The 20,601-nt window shown below is 38.0% G+C and overlaps 1 protein-coding gene across 4 annotated transcripts in view; it reads left to right on the top strand.

The window, feature by feature from the left end:
- The first annotated feature begins 17,276 nt into the window (after positions 1 to 17,276).
- RYR3 (ryanodine receptor 3) overlaps positions 17,277 to 20,601 on the top strand; it is a 200,449-nt gene continuing 197,124 nt past the window's right edge. For all 4 annotated transcript variants that reach the window (XM_058829273.1, XM_058829270.1, XM_058829271.1 and 1 more), the window contains exon 1: positions 17,277 to 17,421. In XM_058829273.1, coding sequence (XP_058685256.1) covers positions 17,371 to 17,421 — 51 coding nt within the window. In that variant the 5' untranslated portion in view covers positions 17,277 to 17,370. The remainder of the gene's footprint in view (positions 17,422 to 20,601) is intronic.

The following is a 20,601-nucleotide window of genomic DNA, read 5'->3' as shown; positions in this document are numbered from 1 at the left end:
ACATTACTAAGAAATATTTTATTTACAGCCATCATTTACGTAATCTCACCAAAATAAATCCCAAAGTTAAAATGCTTCAGACATTTAATGACTGCGTTTCTTGAAATTATGTCTCTAATTTGAACTTTTTGTAGCTGTCTGATGCTGACCAGACTTGGCATGCACACTGTCTACAAAAAATCAGAGCATGCCAAGTCTGAGGCAGCAGAGAGCAACACAATTTATACTCCACATTATTCCAGGAAGAGGACTCATATGTAGCAGTGGTGCTTGTCTTTCAAATGTTACTTAATTTACTTTCAGATTCCAAGCAGTTGGAAGCTTTGCAATCCTAACAGATTTGAACACAGCGGTTACAATGTTAAATAGGATAATCAGCTGACAGTCATCAGTCTGACTGTGTTAACAGTTTTAGTTTAGCTTTAGCATAATATTTCCATGGCCTTGAATGCCATGGAATTCCCTCAGCTATACACTTGGATAAATTCTGTATCTTTCTGAAGTAATATTGATCTTTGGATGTAGAAGGCATGAAAATGTATAGTTCCAGTGATTTAAGTAAAATTCTTATTTTAAAAAAAGCTTCTGCATTTTTTACATTTAAAATATAGGCTTGTAAGCAATATGACATTTATGTACCTCAACATACAATATAAAAAAGATACTGATATATCTTGAAATAGGCTCAGTGACCAACAGATTAAAAAAAATAAATGAAAAAGCTGAAAAGTTTATTTACATAGTATTTGCATGGGGGGGAAAAAAAGCAAACTAAGAAACCTTGCTTTGATGATTGGGGAAAGACAGTAAGTGTAGAATTCAGCGTCTGCAGCAGGATTTAATCATAGAGCTTTGAAGTAAGCTGTGTATGGCTGGTACATTGTCTGTGAGCAGGTAAAATGAAACAATAAACTGGAAGTGCCTGAAATTAATTGTCATGGGTAAATGGTCTCTTATTCAGAAACATTCCTGATAGCCCCTTTTTTTTTAAGGATTTGTATATATCACAATGGATCATATTGATAAAAGGCACACTCTGAAAGGGAAAAAAATAACCTATTCTACTTGTACAAGCCAGTTATTTCCTCAAAGTTCATGGTGTAATATTTATGTACTCAAAAGCAGATGACAGTGAGGGACTGGCCATTAGGTATATCTACTCAGCAGAAGTTTAATCATGTAAAAATATTAGAATAGCAAAATTTTGGGCAAAGACATTCAACTTAATGGTCCTAATATCCAACTTGGACCCTGAACATAGGATTTAAAACCTGTAGGTGTAATAACAGCAATCTAACTTCTTATCCAGAGTCACTTTCCAGCATAAAGCACAAACATGTCAAAACTGTAAACGTCAAAAAAATCACTGGAAGACAGTAGTAGTTACAAAGATACAAAACTCATCTTTTATTAAAAACTGCCACATAGTAGCTTGTTTTCTCTAAAATCTACTTGACTTTAGAAATGCAAGGGTTAGCTATGTGCAAGCTTCCTAGATTAATAAACAAATTGAAATATGCCCCCCCACCCCTAAAAGTGCAAGAAGCTTTAGAAGAATACAATAAGCTACTGAAACTTTGAACGTATTTTTCTTCTTCTGCATGAGCAAAAAACTTATTCATGCATTTTTCAAAATATTTTCGTATATTGATTTCATAGTTGCAGTTTGAAACTCTTAAAAAATTTTGCAAGTTTGCATCTGGGACAAAATATTCAAATACTCATAGCAGAAGCAGGATACCAAAAGTGGTTATTTCTGTAAGCACATTATACAGATGTAAGATACCACAGTATTTGAAAGAAAGATCTTTTTTACAAAGAAGTTCTGCATGGAATTAGACTGGCTGGATAAATAAGACCCTTACACCTTAGTGTGAGAATGGCACATGGCAGAGGAGCAGGCAAGAAAGATTGCCAAAATGCCATTCACTGCTTTTATGTTCTAGGGAGAGTTAGACATCCCCTGAGAGATAGTCAGGCATCAGCCAAAGAAAGCAGTTACCAATGTAGCTATGAAGTATTTTAAAACTAATTACACCTTGCAGACTCAGATCAGTGCAGTAAACCAACCACCTAGAAAGTGAGCTACTGCTTGGAGTAGACAAATGACCTTCAAGAAATTCTGTCTAGCTGCTTAAAGACAGTGTCAGGAGAAGGAGCACAACAGATTTTAAATTTGTGGTGCTCAGTTGCTCTAATTACTGTTGAAAACCCTTTCATTTGAAGTACCAATACAAACAATGACCTCCAAAAAAAACCCTCCAAATTTAAACATACACTGAAATAGAGATAGCAGCTTGATAAAACTAAGGAGTGTGAAAATGTGGTCTCCCCACACACTTTCAGGAGACAGTAAAGTAATTCAAGTTTGGGTTATATATTTGCTCAGAAGAACAGCTAAGACAATGTAAGAAGTAAAAGAATTCAAACTGAAAGTTTTCATTGTCACAGAACTAGTTCTCAACAGGGAATTGTATTACATTCAGATTTACTGTGGAAGACCTGTAATAGAACTACTCAAACAAGAATACACCCGCTTCAAAGAGATGTATGCAAAACTGATAAATATTTGTGACTAAAAAAATCTGGAGCAAAAGATGAGCTTGAACATGTGAAGCTGAACTGGGGCTTAAGGAAGCATATTTGAAGGTTGAATTGACACACAGTTCTGGAAATAATGCTAAGCAATGGTACTTAGATTCAGGAAAGAAAAAAGAAAAATACACTTTATAGCTGCTTTGTGACATGATGTTTTCATAGTTATGAAGCTTCAGATCAAGTTATTTTGTAGTTTCACTGAACTACAAATTATTGTTAGATTTTAACTTCATACATTACCAAGCCACTTTCAAACCACAAAGAATGTATTTACACTTTTCCACATCAGATGTTACACTGACCCTATTTCTGACAGCCTTTTAATTTTATATTCATCCTAATTCAGTATGTTCATTAATATTAATATGAAATTTAATCTCATTTTCCAAATTTATTATAAATGTTAAATAAATGTGCATTTTTTATGTTTTCCCATTAGAAACCACTTCCAGCCTGCTTGATATTTTACCAAAACTTTCAAAAGAAAACCGCTGAAAGATCTATAATGTCAGTATAAAATTAATTCCCCAGTGTCAGATTTCTGGGAGTTGTGGTAAAGGGAAAAGAATGTTTTTAATGCGACATTTTGTCCAGAAAAATATTGTCAAGATAATTTAAATGCAGTTTTGATAGTACCTATATGTATTAAGAAAGAGAAATAGGTCCAGGAAAAAAAGGAAATAACCGAAACCAAACATGCATATTTTATGACAAACCAGGTTAAAGCCATCAATCAAATTATTTATAGAAGAAATGTAAATGAAAACAAATTAAGATAATGCAAGGTATCAAAAAAAGTTATTTAAATGGCTGTAATAGTAACTTCTATGTAATTTAAGATTTGCATACGCTTATTCAAATTCAAGTGTAATTGCTTTATTTTGTTAATTTCAAATTAGAAGTATAACCTCATCTGCAATGTCTTTTAATAATTTTTAATGCAGCAGTATATTCTAATCTGTGTTTTTTACCTTTTTTATACTTCTCCCATAATTAAAAAGAAAAGTTACACCAGTAAATTATGCAAAGTGAAAGAACCTTCCAATAGCCATCTAATATATAAAATATGATGGATATAATTCTAGTAGCACCAAGCAAGAGGTGACCACAAATACCTAGGATTTAGTAATTTAGGATTTATGGATTAAAACTAACTGCATAAGCTCAACCATAGCCCAAGCAGGAAACAAGTGCAGATGGTGTGCTGCTCAGCCCATAAACCTGTTAGAAAGATGGTATTCTACCAGTGTCTCTTACTCAAGTGATCTGTTGGACAGGGTATGTGACACAACTAAAGCTAGAGAGATGTAAATATCATTGAATTCCTTCATTCATTGTCAGAAAGGTTTGTTAATAAATTTTCTATTGTTGGTAGAAATTAGGTATCTTATTCTTTTAAATATTTGAATGATTCATGACCTTGGAAGAACTTAGACATGTGACAAAAGCAGTACTAGGCAGGTGGTGTTATCTCTGTCTGGATAGAATAATAGCAGGCAGTCTCTGACTTTGTCTTCTGCAATGTCTAGAAGCTAAAGAGAAGCAATTCTGCTTGAATAAAGCTCTGTCAACTACTGCTACAAATCAGCATTCTGGGCTCAAAGTTGACAACTTCCATAAATTAAGGTGGGTAAGGAATTTGAGAGAAAGCAAAACAGAGAAACACAACCATATATAGATACGGTGACACACAACTAGCTACATTTTCCCAATTTGTTAGGGTAAAATGGATTTTCCTAACAGGTAGGATGAAGTTATGTTAAAGTAATAATACTTGTCTTTTGAAAAACTTGCTCAGCATGTCTCTAAGCTATGAAAGCTTCAGTGCAACTGGCCACGGAGCTACAAATCCTACAAATAGATATGTACTTGTATTTTTAACACAATTCTAACAGACAGAATGGTAACTGAGAAAGAAGTATTTTCAAAAAAACTTGTTCAAGTATCTTTTGGAAAAACCTAGGATGTCAACCTAAGAATGCTAAAATAACTGATAATATATTTAAAATATTTTAGTCCAAAAAAGTAATTTAATGGTGATACAGCAGATTTTTTTGAGTTGTTTTTAGATTGGGAGGAAGGATATTTCTGCTGTAAAAAGGGCAAAAACTTTAATCTTATATAAAAATAAGTTTGAAATTCTCATACAATATGAATATTGATCTAGAAATGGGGAAATGAAAGAGAAATTAATCTTTGCCCCTTGACTAAATAAACGTGATCATGCTAAGACTGGAATAGGTATAAATCTAGCATCAGGTCAATCAAAAACGCCAGCAAATACTATCTATCAAAAAAAAGACAAAATGTCACAGGGATCTTAATGCTCAAATTCACAGGTTCAGATATACATGACCTCACACATTTAACTATAAGAATGTGCCAAAAATTCCATGATGTTTGTAAATGTAAAGATATATGTATATTCAGGTCAAGAAGCAATGAAATAGTGTCCACATTTGTGTGAATACAACTCTTTTAAACACACACTTTTGAAAATGGAAAAATTAAAAACATTAGGACCAATACTGTGTGGCACTTTCTTTGACAGCAAGTTGAAGTGAATCCAACATGACAGTTTACAGTATTTAGCCATGACTTTCATTAACTCAAGAACAATTACTGTGTAACATCTATGCAAAGCATTATCCTTATTTATTGTTAGTTTTATTTTTGCTCATGAAGAAAACTGTTGATTCTCCTTTCTCAACTCTTACTGTCCTTTCACAGCAAGTTTTTAAACACTGATCATACTTTAAATGGTAACCCAAAATAATTAATTTTATTTTGTTTTTTAAGACTTTGCTAGGACAGCTGGACACAATAGGGGCTGTTCTTTTTGTGAAAAGGCACTAATAACATTAATCAAAGGTTTCTTGAATTTCATTGTAACTCCCTTCCTTTGTGAAGTCATATTTAGTTTACACTTGGGATACTTTTTTTTTTAATTATTTTTATCTGAAGTATTTGTTGGAAACTCTCTAGGGCAAAAAAGAGACTTATTTCAACATTCTTCCCACACTATACAGCATAGTGACTCACACATAATTAAAGAAAACCACCAAATTAACTCCATAATGGTTTTCAGAACTACATGAAACTTCAGTACCTGCTAGCTAAAGTACTGAGGAGCTGTAAAGGTAAGCACAAAGCTATAAAATTAATTCCTCAATCCAAGTCACTCAGTTACAGTCCTCCAACATGAAAATACGGTAAGGCTTACTATAATTTGAGTTGAGGGGTGCGAAGATGATTCTATATTTTGATTGAGCTTTGTTTGCATATTTTAGAGCTGTTTGGACAGATCTCCTTCAAACTTAGTAACTTTCCATTGGCGTACCCAGTGTGCTAAAAGAAAAGAATACATACAATTAATTGCTGAGAGGAGATAAAGGCAAGTTCTGCACCTGTAGTACGTGGTCAGCTTTACCTGTGCAGTCTTTTGCAGTTGTTACAAATTGCAGCAGCTGCCTTTATTTCATCCGCAAAAGCCATAACTTTCTTTGGCTGCAGAATTGATTCATTAGAGTCTAGGTAAAATTTTGTGCCATTTTGAAGGCTAAATCTTATTTTCCACCAATTTCTTATTTCAGTATGCCGTGTTTTTGAACCTGTCTGTGCAGGGCTCAGGAGACAGAAGCAAATTTGAGGTGAGGCAGTACAGTATCAACTACTCCACATTTCCTTCCCTCTGTTCCCTGAGGCAACAGGTGGGACACGTGGCATTTAACTATGCTTACAAAAGTTAAGTAACAAGGAACTGGTTGTTTTTTGGGGTTATTTCAATTATTAGGCAGTTGTAGATAGCAGGTCAGGGGCTCCCTCCTGTGAAGCCACGGTGCACGGCATCCCCGGCGCTGCTGCTGCCCCTCCGACTTCTCCGTGCCTCTAGGACTGGCCCGGCCGGGAGCAGCGCTGTAACAGCACGGACACGTGGCGAATCTAAGCACATCTATTTAGGCATATTGTTCTCAAGCACTTTTTTGGGGACCCATCTGCACCTGCCCCTGGCAGTGTTGGCCTTCCGAGCGCTCCTGGGCCGACCCCTGCCCGTGGCGGCGGAGCCCGGAGGGAGCGGCCCTCATCCCAGCCCCTGCGGGCCCTCATCCCAGCCCCTGCGGCCCCTCACCCCAGCCACTGCGGGCCCTCATCCCAGCCCCTGCGGCCCCTCATCCCAGCCACTGCGGGCCCTCATCCCAGCCACTGCGGCCCCTCACCCCAGCCACTGCGGGCCCTCACCCCAGCCACTGCGGCCCCTCACCCCAGCCCCTGCGGGCCCTCACCCCAGCCACTGCGGCCCCTCACCCCAGCCACTGCGGGCCCTCACCCCAGCCCCTGCGGCCCCTCATCCCAGCCCCTGCGGGCCCTCACCCCAGCCACTGCGGCCCCTCACCCCAGCCACTGCGGGCCCTCACCCCAGCCACTGCGGCCCCTCATCCCAGCCCCTGCGGGCCCTCACTCCAGCCACTGCGGCCCCTCACCCCAGCCCCTGCGGGCCCTCACCCCAGCCACTGCGGCCCCTCACCCCAGCCACTGCGGGCCCTCATCCCAGCCACTGCGGCCCCTCATCCCAGCCCCTGCGGGCCCTCACCCCAGCCACTGCGGGCCCTCACCCCAGCCACTGCGGGCCCTCACCCCAGCCACTGCGGCCCCTCATCCCAGCCCCTGCGGCCCCTCACCCCAGACACTGCGGGCCTTCACCCCAGCCACTGCGGGCCCTCACCCCAGACACTGCGGGCCCTCACCCCAGACACTGCGGGCCCTCATCCGCCCCCGGGAAAGGGCTGAGCTCCCGCTCCGAGCCTGGCCGTGGAACCTGACTGCTTGGGGGAGCAGAAGTGACTACCACATGCTCGATTTAGGAGCTGAGATGATTTCCTGGGAGGAAGACAGGACTACCCGAGTCTCGCTGCTTTTCAGTCAGCAGCGTCCCGTCCGCATGAACTATGCAAACTGGGATGGCCAGTCACTCAGCACAGCATGCACCGAGGGGGAGAGGACCATTAAAAACACATCCTGTGGTCAGGTTGAGGTACTCTGAACCTAAGCAATTTACTGGACTTGGCAGAATAGTGCACTAGTTGAAATAGCATTGAACAACATGCCCTTGCCCTATTTTTTAATTTTAATTCTTTATTAAACCACTTAACGCAATTTTTGAACAGTTTTCTTTGTTAAAGCTGGTTAGACCATCTAATAGTCTGAGTGATCACAATTTTCTCTATCTCTATCTGGGCTAATACCTGCTCTTAATCGAGCTTGGGCTTCTAGGACTGCTTTATCTAGAGAGCAATATCTCTTTGTAATTGATTAAAGTAAATATATTCCTTTTCTCAGATCCAGTAGATGAATGCAAATAATTAAACTGCACATTTCTAGAAGAGCTCTTGAACCTAAATTAATCCAAAGTAGATGATGAAAGCAGATTTTTTAAATTGCATTTTTATTGATTTTTTTTTTTTTCTGATTTAGACTCCTTTATCTTGGGAATATTTGGAAGACTTAGTCATATAATTGGTTTCTACATTTTCTCAAGAGATCATGTCTAATATTTTCGGAATCTTGTTACAAAAGTTAATTAAAGCATCTCCAGCACGTTTGCATTTGCTGCAACACAAGTAAGATTAATGTGTCTATGTGTCATAGTGTCTATGCTCCAGTTGAGAAAAAGCATTTGGTTAACAACTTGTGACAAAAGTCTTACATTTGGATGTTAAATTGCCTATTTAAAACTGTATAAAATTGACAACAAAACTTGAAAATAAAACCAAGTAAACAAAGAGGTGAATAAATAAGAATATGCATAAAAGTAGAAATGAGAATGGCTACTTCCTTTAAAGCACAAAGCAATACATATCTAAATTTGTATTTCACCAAGGAGCATTCAATACAGCACAGGTCATTTTATGGCAGAAAATTTTAGATTTCTTGGTTTTCAGTCATTGAGAAGTGAGGAAAAAGATGTGTTTTTTAAAAAACAGTGTCTTAAAAAGTAGAAGTTGGAATTCTTTGTTGAATAAAATTCTGTTTACTTTTTACTTTTTTTGCATCTTTATCTTATTAGTTATCCAAATTCATTTTTATAAAATGCTGTTTTCTACAACTGATTTGTAGTTACTACATTCAACTGTTCAAATACAATGGGATTTTAAAATCCCATATTTGTAGTTTTGCAGAAAGTGAAAGATTTTGTGAGACTATTACAGCAGATTTGCTCTATTCTATTACTTTCTTTTTCTGAATTATTCACAAATGGGCGATGTCAGAAATGGGCTGAAATGCTTTATTTTGACTTAGCAGTCCTTATATAACTTTCTAATTATATTTGAAAATCTAATGTAAATGCTTATATAAATTTTGAATTAATATGGCTGTTAAATTTAATTTAGACCTAACTTGAACTGATAAGATGAAGATCCTTATGGCTTGAATAGGTATGGTTGTGTACTTGGTATTCCTAGAAATGATACCTGTTTGTATGATACACAGTGTAATTACCACATGTGTAATAAGCTGGAGTAATTTTATAGACATTTATACTCTGTAAAACTGTAATATCAGCATGATATATAGGGCAGTTTTAATTGTGTAGTAATATTCAGAAATTCAATATTTTCAATAAATGACCATAGGTAATTTTCTCTAAGGCAGAGTGTGTATTAACATGCTTTTAATTTTTAATTTAATTAATGATTATTGTAATAGTCCATGGAGTTTAAAAATGTGGGTTATATTATATAACAAGTTTATATAAAGTAATTAAATATTTATGTATAAAAGTTCTGAGAAAAGAAAGGTAAATCATAAACCAAAGTAAATTTAATGAAAAGTGCTTGAACAATTTTCTCAGAGGCAATCCAAATACAGTGTTGGGAGACTTATTTTACCAGTCACAACTGAACAACATAGCTGAATACAAAACACTGTAAATATGCAATCTGTTAATATTCAGCTGTTTGGATTAGAAAAGCTATAGTAATTTTATTGACAATTACAATAGTCTTGAAGGAAGTTAGCATTTAAAAAGCTTTGAGATTTTTTACAGAAATTAAGACTATTTTTATAGTTGTAGCTCTATAATTAGCTGAAATGGTCATGGCATTTTCTGGTGGTAATTCTTGAATTACATAGTAGATGCAAGAGAAACACTAGCTACATAATAAGTTTTAATTCTGTCATGTTATAGTTTGAGAATTTATCACTTGGCTTGTCAGTACTCTGTATCACATTAGGGGAGGCAGCTACTTGGCATTGCTAGTGCAGATTTTTCCATCTCAGTCCTTTGAAAATGGTTGGTCATGCTTTTATTGAATTCAAACTGAATTAGTGCAGTTCTCTGTTGGCAGATTGGCTGAAATTTTCTTTGCACAAACTCCAGGTTCTTCATAATGTATTGCCATAGGCACTTCTCTAAAATTATGATTTTGTTTCAGTGAACTTTGTTCAAAACCTTGAAAATCACTCATTAAAATTTCCTAATTGGTCATAAAAACAATCTATGCTCATATTCTTATAGAAAATTATGCTGAAATGGTCATGCTTCATCTATGAGAGATGGATAAGATTTGGGAATATATGACATATGTCAAGAATAAAGCAAGTTTAAAAATTCAAGTTTGTCCATATCATATATAATAGTATGAAGCAGAAACATAAAATTGGTGTTGGTGTTGTTTTGAGACCAGGAATGATTCTGGTTTCCCAGAGATAATCTCCCTATATCATGCAACTGTTACAGGACACAAAGCCAGCATTTCTAAATACTCTAATTAGTTCAGTTCTTACTCTGCTTAGCCAAAACACTTAACCTCACTCAGAATGAGGAAGTGGATGAGGCCTGCTGCAGTCAGCCAGAAGCAGTCTCAAAGTCACAACCACTGATACTTTTAGGGGCTTTAACTACTCTTGTATCTACTGGAGAAGCAACACCACGAAGCACAGTCCAGGAGGTTCGTGAGAAGCACTGGTGACAACTTCCTGTCCCAGGTTGCGAAGGATCCCACAAGGAATGGTGTGCTGCTTGACCTTATGCTAAAACCAAAGAAGGCCTCATTGGAGATGGGAAGGTGGAGGACAGTCTTGGCTGAAGTGGCCATGAGACTGGGGAGTTCAGTATTGGGTGAGGATGAAGCAGGGCAACAGGCAAGGTTGCAACCATAGATTTTAGGAGAGCTGATTTTAGTGCCTCTTCAGGGACCTTTCTGGGAGAATCCTGTGAGAACAGGTGATGCAGGGAAGAGGGGTCCAAGAGAGCTGGTTGATATTTGAGGATCACTTCTTCCAGGCTCAAGAATGATGCACCCCAATGGGCAAGAAATTGTGTAAAGGGAGCAAAAGACCTGCAAGGATAAATAAAGAATGAAGTAATGACATTACTCAAGTGTAAGCAAGAAATACATAGGAGAGGGAAGCAGGGTCAGGCTGCTTGGAATGAATGCAGATAGGTTGTCAGAGCAAGCAAAAATGACAAAATAAAGAAAAAGGTCTATCTAGAATTAAATCTGGTCAAGGATATCAAGGACAACAAGAAGAAACTTCAGTAACAGAAGAAAAACTAAAAGTAATGTGGAGGATGCTGATAACAGAGCACAGAGAGTTACTGAACACCTTTGTGTTGGGCTTTACTAACAAGACCAACCCTCAGAAATCTCCGACCCAGGAGAGCAGAGTAAGGAATGCTGGAAGGAAGACACCCTTGGTCAAGAAAGATTGGATTAGAGAACACTTAGAAATAATTGACATCCATGAATCCTGATGGGATATATCCACAAGTGCTGAGAGAGCTGGCAGATGCAGTAGCTAGGTTGCTCATGATCATCTTTGAAAGTTTGTATTGATTAGTAGAAGTTCCTGAGGATTGTAAGAAAGCAGATTTCACCCCTGTCTTCAGAAAGGAGAGAAGGAGGACCCAGGGACTTATTGGACAGTCAGCCTCACATTGCTCCCTGGAAGATGATGGAGCACCTGATCCTGGAGGCGATCTCTATCCACATGCATGACAAATAGGTGGTCAGAACTATTCAGCATGGATTCACTGAAGGTTCATGCTTGACCAGCCTGATTGCCTTCTATGATGAAACAACTGTCCGGATGGATGAGGGAAGAGCAGTGGATGTTGTCTACCTTGACTTCAGCAAGGCTTTTGAGACTGTCCCTCACAGCATCCTCATAGGCAAACTCAGGAAGTGTGGACTGGATACACAGTGAAGTGGATTGAGAACTAGCTGAACAGCAGGTCCCAGAGGGTTATAATCAGTGGCACAGGGTGTATTTGTGAGCTTGTTACTAGTGGCTTTCCCCAAAGTTCACAATTGGGTCCATAATTCTTTATCTTAATTCACATTCTTGGATGAAGGGGAGATGCCTCCTCAGCAAGTTCACTGGGGACACAAAGCTGGGAGGAGTGACTGACACCCCAGAGGGCTGTGCAGCCCCGCAGAAGAACCTCAGCAGGCTGGAGAAATGGGCAGAGAAGAACTGTCTGAAATCAACAGCAGCAAGTGCAGGGTCCTGCCCCTGGCAGGAATAACCCCAGGCACCAGCACAGGCTGGGGCTGAGCTGCTGGGAAGCAGCTCTGTGGAGAAGGACCTGGGGGTGCTGGTGGACACCAAACTGTCCCTGAGCCAGCAGTGGCCTGGTGGCCAAGAAGGCCAATGGGATCCTGGGCTGCCTTAGGAAGAGCATTGGCAGCAGGTCAAGGGAGGGGATCCTGCCCCTCTGCTCAGCCCTGTGAGGCTCACTTGGAGTGCTGTGTCCAGTTCTGGGCTCCTCAGTAACATAGAGACAGGGAGTTACTGGAACTGATCCAGTGGAGGACTCTGAAGATGATGAGGGGACTGGAGCATCTCTCAGGAGGAAAGGCTGAGGGAGCTGGGCCTGTTCAGCCTCAAGAAGAGATGGCTGCGAGGGGACCTCATCAAGGTCTGTCAGTATCTGAAGGGAGGGTATCAGAGGATGGATCCAGGCTCTTCTTGGTGGTGCCGAGCAATAGGACAAGAGGCAATGGGCAGAAATTGATGCACAGGCAGTTCCACCAGAACATGAGGAAGAACTTCCTTACTGTGTGGGTGATTGAACACTGGAACAGATTGTTCAGAAAGGGTGTGGAGTCTCCCTCACTGGAGATACTCAAGAACTGTCTGGACACAATCCTGTACCATGTTCTCTAGGGTGAGCTCGCTTGACCAGGGACATTTGTCCACTGTGGAAAAATGTACTGCATAATCTAATGTAAAATTGGATATAAGACTCCCAATACCTTAGGCTAAAATAATATCAACTGTTATGCTTACCCAGTCACAGAACCTTTTTTAAACTTTACCACCAGATGGCAATCTAACATAAAGGTTTGATCACTGGTCATGAGGTTTTGAGATACTGTTCTTTCCTCATTTTGCTTTAAGTAATGCTGAATTTGCTTAGAAAGCCACTGAATTAGGCCTTACAAGCGATTTTGATACCGTTATGAATTCTGAAACACTATAATACACTTTATGCTTTCATACAGAAATGGCATCAAAGGTTTTATTTTGTTTTTAAAAATTGAGGAAATCTGTGACCAAGATCTTACATTTTACATGAAAATTTAAATCTAAATTTACATCTAGACTAAGTTAAAAAGAACCACCCCCACCCCAAAAAAAACCGCAAAAACAGAAAAAATCCAAGTAACAAGAGAAAATGACAACATAAAAAATCCTAGAAGCAAATGAAGAACATTTTTATTGGATAGTCACAGAAGTAATTTCCTATTTGGTGAACTAAATGTTCACTTGTTTAAGTGACTAACATTAATGAACAAGGAGCTGGCTGCTGAAGATAGTCAACATAATGAATTTGAATACTTTTGTGAAGTTTTTGTAAAGAAAACAATTTTTTTCTTTTAAAGGCATTTCAAAACAAAAGAAATATGTATTTCTGCATATTTTCTGTGCTTAAGAGGCAAATAAAGAATGCAGAGATATGACAATCTTTTAAGCAGCTCCTAACTTTTAGCACTAAAGCCTGTAATATAATATTACAGAATATAAAAAAGAATATAATTTTAATTCCTCACCCAACTGACTCTTTGGTAACTGGTATTACCTGTACTTTTTAAAATGTCAGCGTGCATGTATAACCATTGCAGATTTTGTAAATATCTTCTACTTGGTATTTGATTCATCTTTGATTTGGCATGTTAAGTCAATCTTCATCAAGGTAAAATACACACAACAAAAGCTATTTACATATTGTTCAGATATTCAATTTTTACAGAGTGATGATTGTTTATTTTGCTTTGTAATATCCATTTTACTATTTTATTGTCAGGCTACTGCTACTATAAAAATTCTATTCTACAATCAAGGACAAGTGAAGAGTCAATCAGTCTGAATCCCTTGGTGAGAGGGGAGACCTTATGTTGAAGGATAACCTAGCTGCATGTTTATAATAAAAACTGAAAGGAAGTTTTCCTTAAATTTGGTTGATGGACAAGTCCTTCTGATAGCTTTAAAGTACCATGAACTCTGTCCAGAGTGTGTTTAGTAGCAAAAGTGCTAGATTACAGATTGAAGATTGATTTGTTATGAATAGAGTATCATAAAATACACAAGTGGTCATTATTCAGATTATTGGACCTGTGTGGCATTCACAGTGGAATGCTGCACTTTACAATCATATCCAGTAAAGCAGAGTGACTGTGTATATATGTATATCTATCTACACATAGATAGATATACATATATACACTGTGTGTGATATGTGACCATCACAGCCAAATCTCAGTCTTGTCGCAATGGGGAACTCCTAGATAGAAAACTTGAGGAGATGTGGATCTCATTATGCTGTAGTAGGTGAATAATTTTCTCCTTAAACATGTATCAGAAATAAAATCTAGGGAGCAGAAGTGCCATGCAATGGTTTTGCAGGACAGTTGACCATTTTAAAAAGAGGAAATCTAACAAAAAATTTTGTTTATTATAGAAGGATATTGTTTCCCAAAACAATGCATGAGATACTTGGTAAAGATGAGTATCAAACTATAGAGGAACTTACAAACAAAACCCCAAACCTACTGGTTTGACATGAATCAGAATTTTACCTATCTGTTATAATGCTGAAGGTATTCCCAGTATTCATTTTTTTCATATTCTTTGTCTGTTGTTTAAAAAAATTCAAAGAAATATCCTAGCAGATTGATGTCTGCTTAAAAGAAAAAGATTGGTATCCTCTCTATCTGCCTTACTAGGAGTTGCAGATATAGATATCTATAGTTACTTATGCTAACTGATATCAATATATTATTTTACTCTAAATTTTCTCCATTTCATAGGAAGCATTTTAATGGAATACTCAAACATATGAGGAAAGCACTTGAGAAGATATATATTTCCCCCCTTTTCATTCACTTCAGGTGGATTAATCTCAGCTTGGCATGTTCAGAACTTACTATCTGGAAATCTAATTGCATAACTGAAAAAAAATTTGGCCAGCACATATGCTAAATGACATCAATTTCTATTTGTGAAGGAAATTCAATTGTGCTTATTTTCTCAGGTTTTTAGTTATTTCTTGCTTCTAATCTTTCAAAGTAAAGTAGTACACTTGAAAGTTTGTTTCATTTAAGATGTTACAGAAAAGCTGTTCTTGTATATGTAGGTTTTGTCATGCAATATCTGTAATAAATCCATTGTGCATATAATGGAATCATTGAATGGTTTGGGTTGGAAGGGTCCTTAGAAATCATCTAGTTACAACACCCCTGTCTTCACCTACTCTGGTCAAGAAAACCTACTAGAATGCAAAATAGAAAAGAATATAAATGTATGGATAAGCTTGTGTCATAGTAGGCCTCACATCCTGCTCTTTTTAGTAAAATCACTGAGTGGCACGCTTTGTTTTTGGGCAAATTTTCCCCACTTCTCAGATTTTTTTTTTTTTTTTTTTTTTTTTTTTTCTGGAATAACAGTATTACATAAGGAAGATCTGTTATGGTATGCTCTTTTTGTTGAGGAGGAATGAGATAAAACATTGATTCAAAGATGGCTGGAGTTCAAACAAACACCACAAAAAAGCCCCAAACACAAAAATGGATGTTCAGATGCCAACCATATCAGTTTTCTGGCACTTCAGAGAAGCATTTTTCTGCCACATTTCCTTTGCCTCACACAGAGCTCTTTTTCTTCCTCACAGCAACCAACAAAAACTGTGGTGTGAGGAAAAGGGAGTGAGTGGATGGACAGGCAGGGAGAACCTGTATGACTATATCAGTTAAAGGCTTCTGAGTTGCTTTTGACCTGAAATTGCCTGTTGCTGGGTAATGTGAATGGTTTTAGTTTTTGGATGGATTTTCTCAGGGTAATAAGAAAGAATGAAATAAAACATCTTTCAAAGGGTTCTGCCCATCAAGGAGAAAAAATCTTGGGCATCTCATCTTCTGGCTTGTGACTATGCTTATTTGAATTAGTACAAAATCAGAATACTATTAATTTTGCAGGGTGGAAGGACAGTGTGCATTGGGTGCCACATCCAGAGGACAGTTGTCCATAAATTATTAGCTTGTGGGCACAGAGAATGTAGTTTCAGTTTTCAGTGTGCTACACTCGTCCTTGTGACCCCAGGAAAGATATTGTTCCCTTATTGTACCTATGTACTCTTTTGCAAACTATAAATATGTTTTTATTGAGAAAAGTACTGTATGCATATGGTGGTCTGTGAGGGAATTAATCAAGTTAAATGGAGACTGCAAAAAGTTTGGGTAATTCTTCCCAGGGGTTGAATGTAGGGGTAAGCTGTGGTTGCAATCTTGTCACGAGATTCAAGATCACGCAGTGAATTGGCTGGGTAGAGCCTCCTCAGTGCTTTCTGCTGTTTCCTTGTGTCCTTTTTGTTTTCCTTCCTTCACTTAATTAAATTTTGTTCTAGTGTTGATCTATTTTTTCCCTTCATTATATGCTCATATTGAAGTAATGAATAGTAATTTTCATGAATTACAAATTTCTTCATTATTGAACTAGAATTTAAAGTTATTTTAAGTTTTATTTTAACATAACTGTGTTTTATGGATTCTGAGGTAAATATGTGCCATCTTTGAGAAATATTCATTTGTAGTTCTGAAAAGGTACAGATAAAGCCCTTGAAGTCCTTAGGCTATAGGTATAAATACCATGTAAAGGGATAGCACAAATAACTACACATAGTTGGTTCAGATCATGAAGTCATCTTGGAAATCAGATTTGCAGCTGCTTATGCAGAGAATCAAGAAATGGAAATTATTGTAAGCAAGCTGAAAATACCTGCTGTCAAAATCAGCTTGTCCTGTGATCATCGGGATTACATCCTTCTGCTGCATAATCAGTAGGTTCAGAATTGCTGAATTTGACACATTTCAGTGCAAAATTGGCTATCCTGATCTGTGAAAATGGAAGCTCAAGCTCTGCTTTTATTAACACTTCAGCATTATTGTTCTTCCCAGACAGTATCTGAAGGGAAAAAAATCAACACCTAGTGATGCATAGAATGCTTCCTGCAACACCTTAACAGTAGGGGGGTTTGCCTCCAGGGTAGAGAGAAAAGGGAGCGAATTGCTTGCTCTGAGCTGGAAAAGCAGCGCAGTTGGCTCTGGCAGTGAGGGGGTTGACTGACAGTCTGCAGTGCAGTGGAGTTAGCTGAGCTCCCTATATGGCTGTGGATTAGCTATATGCTAATACTGATAGGAGAGGAGCGCTACAGAGCGCAGGGAGCTGACGGTGGAGGCGATCAGCCTCAGCAGAGCTGACTCCTCAAGAGCCATGGCTGAAGGGGGTGAAGGAGGGGAAGATGAAATACAGTTCCTACGAACTGTAAGTATCTGCTTTTTATAGGTCATGTAGTACATGATTTTGTGCCTCATGTCTATTTCTTTTCTGTTGTATTGAAAATAAAGTGTTATTTCTGTGCTGAGCTTTGCCAAATGGCAGAATTGATTTAGTCAGTGGATAAAATAAAGCAAGAATAAAAGCTTTAATAGCATCATGCAGTCTCAGGGTGTTCTTCCCTGAATCTGCTCAATAGCCAGTTTGGTATAAGGAGACCTATTTCCGCTGTAATCCCCTGTGTTTGAAGCGTCCTCGTCAACTTTGTACTTGGGTTTCTAAATGTAGCATGCCAAATATGTGACCTCTGAAACTTCTGTCTGGGTTAGATTTCACTGACATTAACAGAAGCTTTGCAAATAGGAGTGCCTTAAAATGATGAATAAACCAAGCAAGCCCCCGATGACCTCTTCTGATAAGCATGCACACAGAATCACACTTGTGTGTAGAGAATACCAACAGATGTTGAAGTCAGGGCTCTGCAAACGTTTGGGGTCTTTTCTCTACTTAAAAGGAGCTTATCTTTAAAGGGCATAAGCATTTCTTTGAGAAGGGGTGTTAATTAGTGAAATATCCTCCACTTGGTGTAATTTTCTATAAAGAGCCCTCACACCATTCTTTCCTAAAGCTTTACACAAATCTAGTATGGCAACTAATTTGGACTTTTAAGCAAGTAGTGTACATGCATCAAATTTTGGGAAGAGAATAACATCCTTTTCGTGTCTCATCTTGTGTCTCCTTATTTTTACCCTGCATGACTAAGAGTGTGTTGTTGTGTAACTAGGATGGAAAAACTGCTATTAAATGTGTGTATTCCCTCCTCTTTCCATGCTATCTTTACTTTGAATTTATCACAAATAATGTTCCAGAAACAGGTTCCTCTAGAATTGATTCAACTTTAAAAGGATAAGTCACTAAAATAAAACATGCTAAGTTCCCAAAGTAAGAAATTACAAGATTGATTTGTGAGGGGCTGGGGTAAGTTATTTTAAGGAAATAAAGGTTGGAGTGAGGTGATGGCTGCTGCTGTAAGTTGTTAAGTTGTGATGAAGTGTCATTAGCACTTTTAAGCCTCAGAGAATTTAATGGAGGGGGGGATGAATAATGACAATGAAGAATCTTTTCCAACATTCCTCCCATCCACTACACTTTTTAGAGTTACATATTTTAGCAGATTACTCCAGCCTTTAATCTGAGACTGGAGTTTTAAATGTGTCCTTCATCCTTTCACTTTCTAGGATGTTGCCTTGGCTGGACAGCCATCCTCAGTGATGGAGTGAGAAGCTTTGCCCTTTCATGGGTAGCCTGTGTGTGCTACATGAGGTGGCAATTTCTGCTGCTGTGATACATTCTCACGCTAGAGTAACTCTATTTGACTTCTTTCCAATGGTTGAAATAAAGTGCTAAATAGAGGTGTGGGCCAAAAATGGAAATAGCAAAAGGGACGTTGTGCTGAAGTGTTCCATATAGTGCAAGAAAATCTTCTACAGGGGAGAGAATGGACTAGATTTCTGTCTTGGAAGTTCTAGCTACTTCTTGCTCTAAACAATCATATCAGTTACTGCTGCCTCCTCTCCATTATAAAACTTCCTTTACCTTTGTGGGGAAGGGATAAATTGTTGTTTCTTAATATACTGAGAAAAGAAACATACATTAGATACTGAGTGCTACAGTGAGATACACCTTCAGTATTGATTTCTTACAGCTTTTATTGCTGCCTAAACAGTTGTCTGTGCTTACAAACATAAAGTACAGTAGTCCTTAAGAATTCTTCCAATGAAATTGTTAATCAATTAGGATCTTCTCCAAATCAAAATATTTTCTGGGAATTTGGATTGCTACTGAATGTTTCCCAGGCTTATGGAGCTGAATCTTCCTTTGAAAATGCTGATATCCCTATTTTAATTTTTGAGTCTTTAGAGAGAAATTATCTAGGCTATTTTAGGGTGTTGGGGATAGCTCTTTCTTGATTAGGTATAAAATAAGATTAAATATATTTTGATTCAAAGATATCCTACAGCATCTTTTGAAAAAGCAAGAGAATCGACTCTTAAAAATCTGCTTAAATCATTGCTTGCCATCTTAAAGACAAATGTCCTTTTGTCCTCAATTTTTTGTTGGTTATGACATTTTTGTCTTCCAAATCTAAGTTGTTTAGTTTTGTGCCTCACTTTTATGTTCTCTTCTCATATGAAAGGCCAAGAAGCTTCTTAATGCATGAAAATAAAATCTGTATTTCTATGGAGCAGCAACTTGTGGGCACATTTATAAGATTTGATGGAAAACTTTTTACTGTCACTTTCTGTTCCAAAACATTCCTTATATTTGATTAGTTTGGCAGAAATGGGAAGGAGAAACACCTAAAGAATAAATTCCAGAGAGGATAACAACATTATCATTGTTCTAGTAGTAGCGTGTCTTCAGTACTCATTTCAAGTATGTCCCAATGCTTGTGTAAAGCCTTTACATGCAATGACAGCATCTCAAGGAAGGTGTTATTTATACTGTGTAATTTCTGTTCTGAATTTTTCCTTGACTTGTAATTTCAGCATGAACATAAATAAATATATAAGCACACATACTTTTTTCCTACACTGCTACCCTGTTGTTGTGTCTTTGTTATGAAATCTTTGGTGTCCTCTTTCTTGTAATAATGCTTGGAATTGTTTATCTATTTTTCTAGCTGGTGGCTTCCTTCTGGTTTTGAGTCTCAGTGTGTCATGTATGGAAGGGAGAAGCAAACCACTTGTTGCATGTGTGTAAAATGCAGTACTGATGTGTTTTAGTTTCCCATTCGTTTAGATGATTTTCCCATATTGTTTATTTGTGACCCCCTCCTAAGGGGGTGAATTTGTTACCCCCTCCTAAGGCGTGAATACATGAGAAATCAATGTCACTGACATTATGCAGCATTAGGTGAGAATACATACAATAACCTGTGCTGTTTTGAGATAACATACTGAGTGATATATAAAGAAACTTGTTGCCCTTAATGTGAATGAGTGAGTGTAAAGTATTCTCATTTTAGCCTTTCCTAGCTACTGGGAATTTACTGCTATAATAAGTTGAAAAAGTCCTCTCCTCTCTGGAAATTATTCACAAGTTCCCATTGCTGTTGAATTAGTCAAGTATGAGGTGGTCTCTGTCTTGGAGCAAAGAGCTTTTGCC

The sequence above is a fragment of the Poecile atricapillus genome, chromosome 1 (genome assembly GCF_030490865.1).
Source record: "Poecile atricapillus isolate bPoeAtr1 chromosome 1, bPoeAtr1.hap1, whole genome shotgun sequence".
In the NCBI taxonomy this organism is placed as follows: domain Eukaryota; kingdom Metazoa; phylum Chordata; class Aves; order Passeriformes; family Paridae; genus Poecile; species Poecile atricapillus.
The sequence above is the reverse complement of the archived record's forward strand: the minus strand, read 5'-3'. Positions and strand labels throughout refer to the sequence as shown.